General features: G+C 39.4%; 1 protein-coding gene across 1 annotated transcript; it reads left to right on the top strand.

Moving 5' to 3' along the window:
* Nucleotides 1-2,271: 2,271 nt before the first annotated feature.
* LOC131301743 (glucan endo-1,3-beta-glucosidase 8) lies at nucleotides 2,272-5,284 on the top strand. Its single transcript, XM_058328145.1, has 2 exons — nucleotides 2,272-2,827; nucleotides 3,960-5,284. The coding sequence occupies exons 1-2, from the start codon at nucleotides 2,481-2,483 to the stop codon at nucleotides 5,080-5,082; spliced, it is 1,470 nt and encodes a 489-aa protein (XP_058184128.1). The 5' UTR covers nucleotides 2,272-2,480; the 3' UTR covers nucleotides 5,083-5,284.
* The last annotated feature ends 728 nt before the right edge of the window (nucleotides 5,285-6,012 follow it).

The raw sequence follows: 6,012 nt of genomic DNA, 5'->3' as shown, positions 1-6,012 counted from the left end.
TTTCTTTTTATAATTGAATCGGCATCACTTTATTAATAACTGAAGCTAGGGAGTATCAAGAGCAGCTTCCCTACAAACCCAGTTCGTTGAGTTTCCTTCCCAGATTGCAGGTAGCTCAATATTCAGCATGTTTGGCTAAAACATAAGTCACCCTGTTACAATCTCGATGAACAAAAGAAAACGAAAACGAACGAACATAACTAATTAAATAAAGTGTATCTGTGATAATTACTGCTAGGCTAGACTTGGCCACCTGAGCTCCCTTAAGCAACTGAACTATTCCTAGTGCATCTCCTTCCAAAACATCATCTCCCCATCCATCCTTTGCACAGCTTGCTGCCCACCGGAAACCTAGCGCTTCAACCATATCAGCTGTCATTGTGTTAAGAATTGGAATGACAGCAATCTTCCGTATTCGGCCCACATCATCTCGTTAGGCTAATTCATGCATTGGAAATATGTGTTCTTGGTCTTTTTCGTAGCATCGACAGTGCATTTTGGAAAATTTTCAGCATATATACGAGGTAAACAAGCTATTACAGATAAAGACTTGTTACAATTGCACTTGTCATGGCTAACTATGGCCCTTTTTTCATGATGGAAAGTTATATCTCTTGCCTTATGATGAGAGAGGGTTTCTATTTATTCCAACTCTGTATTCAGATGTTGGAGACAAATCATGGAACCAATATAATGTCTCGTGTCTCAGATGAATCTCAGCACCAATTGCATTTATGGGCCAGGAATGGTATTCCACTTTTGTCAATGAATGAATTTAAAATGCAAGAAGTTTTTTTTTTTCCGATTCGATAGTTAAGGATGTTTGGCAGTCTGGGTTAGCTTAAACGCACCTCAATTGTTTTCATTTCCGGTCTAGTCAAAGGCAAACCATCCACACCGGGACCAAGGGATTCACTAGTTATTTCTCTCTTGCAGTCTGGACCCAAGGGATTGCTAAGTTTCAAATTTAAGATGTCTGAGTTTACAGCTCATTTATGTTGCCGCTTGAGCTACCTTTTTGTGTTAATAGGCAAGAAGTTGCAAACATAGAAAGAAGTAAATTAAATGTAGGGTCCACATTCAACGCTGATGAGTAGTTGATCAAGGCCCTAATGGATCTTGACAACGAAATTTCATTTTGTGTCCAATTGTTATGTATCCGTGGTATTACTCCACTTACTATTTAAAACAGCCAAAGTGATCTGTCAGAAAGTATGGTTGACAGTTGACAATCACATATCATGCAAAAAATATGTATTCTGTTCCACTTACTTTACTATATAAAAGACAAAAAAAAATCAAATTTTAAAAGCCCCAACCTCGTATGCAAGTCCCGATTTTTAAAATCCCCAATATCAAAGCATGTAATGACACACACACATGCATAGAAGGTTTGGAGGTCGAAAGATGGAAAATTGTACGATTTTGAGTGAGAAAGATGATGAGTTTCACAAATCAGTTGGGTTTAGGGTTATGGTTTTCGATTAGTTGGGTTTTAGGATTTTGAACGAGGGCTTTGTCAATTGGAGATGGTGCTTGAAATCAGTTGGGTTTTAGGCATTTGATTTTGGTTTAGGATTAGTTCCATAGCGGCGTGAGAGAGGGAGAGATAGAGAGAGAAAGAGGACGAGACGATGGAAATGTATCCAACTCCACATACTTTGTTTGTTTGAAAATACCACCACTGACTAACAGACCCCCCAAATGTTACTCCATCTAATTACCCATTGAGTGCTTTCAAAGTATTATGTGGCATGTTTACGTGGTACTCTTAGTCAATGAGTTACCGCAACACACATTATGTGAGCTACATATTGTCTTCCGATTAAATTTGTCGCCAGGTGAAAAAAAAAATTGTATTTTTTTCATAATTTTTCGTGATTTTTTTTTCATATTTTGGGGTATTTTTTATTATTTTTATCTATTTATTTTTTGTTTAATTAATATAAAATTATTCTTTTGGCAAAAAATTCTGAATTTTTGGGTGAAGTTACTTCATATTTTTGGGAAGATGTTTCAATTCATAGTTCATGAAAAAAAAGTTATGATGCTCAAAAAAATCTCATTATGACTATTCGGACATATTGATGTTTCTTCCTGCCACAAATGTAAAGGCTAATTTTACTACTCTAATAATTAATATATGTTACTATGTGGGGTTACATTTGGAAGTACCTGATTTGGAGCCCGAAACCGTTGAGGCACAGAACTGCACAGCTTTGGTGGCATAACTGAATTCAGAAACGAATCTTCCAATCATTTTTTCCCCCTTTTCTCTTTCCAACACCCTGGGCAGATTTTCACCTTTACCCTGAACTTTCTCGAGAACCAAAGGAAACAATTAGAGAGAGAGAGAGGAGATTGAGAGAGTTCTTATGGAGTCCACATACTCTCGATTTCCTAAACCTTCCAAATTTCTTTATTGATTCAATATAAACATTCAACAAGACCCGTTTTGAATTCACTACAGAAAAGGCCAAATGGTTAAATCAAGAACACCCTTTAACGATCAATGGACGATATTTGTGACTTTCATGGCCATAATCTCTAGTGGGTATGGTATTGGAGTGAACTGGGGCACAATGGCAACTCACCAGTTGCCGCCAGAGAAAGTAGTCCAAATGATGAAGGCAAACGGGTTCGACAAGGTGAAGCTGTTCGAGGCGGATCCGAGGATTTTGACGGCTTTGATTGGGACTGATATCGAGGTGATGTTGGCAATACCCAATGTGATGTTGCCGCAGATGAGTGATGACCCTGGTTTTGCTGCTTCTTGGGTGGATGAAAATGTGACCAGTTATTTCTACCCTGGGGGAGTCTACATCAAGTAACTTCGAGTAACTTGAGCTCTTGGTTCTTAATCCAATATTATTGACACATTCCTTGAACCCATTCATGCGATAAGCTGTTGTTAAAATTATCGGCATGTGTACATATGTGTATATACTAACATAATCCTGGGGTTGGCCCGGACTTAGAGGTTTGCTCTTTCCTAAGGTTTCATGTTCGATCTTCCTTGTCCCCAGCTGTTGAACCCACCTCACCTCCACACATAAGTGTGCGAAATTGGTGCGGGAGTGAACTGGTTTTGCAGCTTCTTGGGTGGATGAAAATGTGACGAGTTACTTTTACCATGGTGGAGTCTATATCAAGTACAAGTTTTGAATCACTTGAGTTATTTGGTTCTTAATCCCATATTCTTAAAACATTCTTCCCATCCGATGACAAGTAGTTTTGAGTCACTTAAGTATATAATTGGTGTGTGTACCTATTATAGCTTCACCATAATCGGAGACCAATTGGGGTTGTGCCTTGCATTGATCTTGTCTTCCCCATGTGTGCAAATACTTACCTCTGCGCACCTCGACTAATTCCTCGGCTCTTAAGTTTACGGCCGGACAAAACCCTCTAGTGATCCCAAAGTTTAAAATGTTTGGTCTCATTGAGATTCGAACATGCGACCTCATGCATGCATTTATTAGCTTTGTATGCCTAGTTAGCCAAACCCCTTGGGATTTGTATGTGTGTAGTTATGGTTCTGTAATAGGACAATGTTCTCATGTGCAAATCAAGAAATTATGCAGATGATTCACAGCAGTATAACAGATGTGGGTGCTAATCATTAGGAAACGAAAGCCGATTGCCTCGTTCGATCGACATGAAATGAGATAAAACATCTATAGGGACTCCAGATTCAATGTTTGAATGCAATCAGAAGTGAAGGAATTACAGATACGACGGATGACTTATTGCACTCATGCATATGCATATCCGCTCGCTATTAGTCTGATCAATCAAACGTGGCCTTAAGATGCATATTATCTCAGAAGCTGTGCAGTCACATTTTTTTGTTTGAATGTTCTGCGTAAAAGTTTTCAACCAATCGAAAGTTTGGTATTATGTCTTGAATCTTCTCATCATTCACTCTTCCCAGCCACACTAAAACTCCATTTTTGCAGGTATGTTGCAGTGGGCAATGAGCCTTTTCTCAGAACATACAATGACACCTATCTTGAATGCACACTGCCTGCCCTCCAAAATGTCCAAAATGCTCTCAACCATGCCGGATTCGGTTCCCAGATTAAAGCAACAGTTCCCTTCAACGCCGATGTCTACAACTCGCCTGCCTCAAACCCTGTGCCATCAGCCGGTGACTTCAGGCCAGAAGTCCGCGACATCACCATCAAAATCATCGAGTCCCTCTATTCCAACGACGCCCCTTTCACTGTCAACATATACCCATTCCTCAGCCTCTACAGCAACACTTACTTCCCCTTGGACTATGCATTCTTTGATGGCTCAAAAAATCCCATTAGAGATGGTGACAAAATCTACGCAAACGTATTTGATGCGAATTTCGACACTTTAGTTTCCTCCTTGGGGAAATCCGGGTACCCGGAGATGAAAATCATCGTGGGAGAAGTCGGGTGGCCCACCGATGGGGATAAAAACGCGAACATCGAAAACGCAAAGAGATTTAGCCAAGGTCTGGTTCAACATATCTTGAGTGGAAATGGGACACCCAATAGAAAAGGTGTAATTGAGGCCTATCTATTTAGTCTTATTGATGAGAATGCCAAGAGCATAGCCCCAGGGTCCTTTGAAAGGCACTGGGGGATTTTCGAATATGATGGGAAACCCAAGTACGAACTAGACCTGTTTGGCTTCCGAGAAAATAAGGGGCTAGTAGCAGTGAAAGGCGTTGGATATTTGCACAAAGAGTGGTGTGTTCTGGACCCAAAAGCAGATGACTTGGGGGAATTGCCTAAGAACGTTGATTATGCTTGTAGCTTGTCTGATTGTACTGCTCTGGGTTATGGATCATCTTGTAACCATATCGGCGTCAAAGGGAATGCTTCTTATGCTTTCAACATGTATTATCAGTTGCAAAACCAGAACAGTTGGGACTGCGATTTCTCCGGTTTGGCTGTGGTGACAGACGAGGACCCGTCCGACTACAGGTGCGAGTTCCCGGTGATGATTGCTCGTGGGAATCCGGCGGGGCTGCTGCACAGGGGAGTTTTTGGGATTTTACTGGGTGTTCTTGAGGGGTTTGTAGTGTTTTTGCTTCTTGTATCTTAGTTTTTAGCTATAGGATGTGTGAAGGATTTTTCTCATTGCAGTGATTTTAGGGGCATGTGGATAGTCTTGTCTTGTGTAGATCACTATACAGTAAATGGTGTAGCTAAGGAGTCAAGGAGATGGTATTGTAAGTTCAGAAAAGGAGAGAGAATTGTGAACCAGACTAATCTTTGATGGCTTTTCTCTTTTTTGTTCTTGCATATTCATGTTTGGGTACCAACTAAGCTTGAGTCCAGATTAAATTAGTTCATTTTCTTGAAATTTGACTTGTTTTCGTTGTTCGTAAGCTTTTTTAAGTTTTTGATTTGACTTTTCGTATTTATCTCAACAAGAAGATACAGGAGAGCTTTAACAAGAGGATACAGATGGATCGTTTAATTTTAAAATAGGCAGAGCTTCAACTGTGAGGTGCTATTCATCCCTAAACTAAGGAAGAATCTACTTGCCCAGATCTCCTCTAGTAAAATTAAACTTCTCTACCTTACCCAAAAATAAAAAATAAAAAATAAAACTTCTCTCGATGAACATTTTAGAAGATCATTGAGAAATCAAGTTTCAGGAAACCTGATCTTCAATATCACAAACATCAGAACATGACCTGAATTATTATTACTATATTTTTTAAGAGGCTTGAATTAATCCAAACACTGCAATTAGATTACTTGAATATTAAGACCACCTAAGAGTACATTAGCCTAGAGGGGAAGAGAAATATTCCTCTTTAACCATATAGGGTTAAGTTTGGGTGTTTGGCGGGTGTGGTCACCATACATTTGTTCATAATTCGATTATTGGGCCAAATCACAACCTTATTCGTTTTGGGTCTTAAAATTTTTGTGCATGATTTTCAATAAATTTTTTATTTTTGTCTCTCTTCACTCATTACTTCCAAAAACCTCTCATAAAACCCAAACCAAACATAATTCTCGA

This window comes from Rhododendron vialii, chromosome 1a, assembly GCF_030253575.1.
Source record: "Rhododendron vialii isolate Sample 1 chromosome 1a, ASM3025357v1".
Lineage (NCBI taxonomy): Eukaryota > Viridiplantae > Streptophyta > Magnoliopsida > Ericales > Ericaceae > Rhododendron > Rhododendron vialii.
Note: the sequence above shows the minus strand (reverse complement) of the source record. Positions and strands in the feature narration are given on the sequence as shown.

What these genes read in the sequence shown, in the direction of transcription:
- LOC131301743 (XM_058328145.1), top strand. Translation starts at nt 2,481, where the DNA reads ATGGTTAAATCAAGAACACCCTTTAACGATCAATGGACGATATTTGTG. An exon ending in CCTGGGGGAGTCTACATCAA is followed by an intron (nt 2,828 to 3,959) that starts GTAACTTCGAGT and finishes CCATTTTTGCAG; the next exon opens with GTATGTTGCAGTGGGCAATG.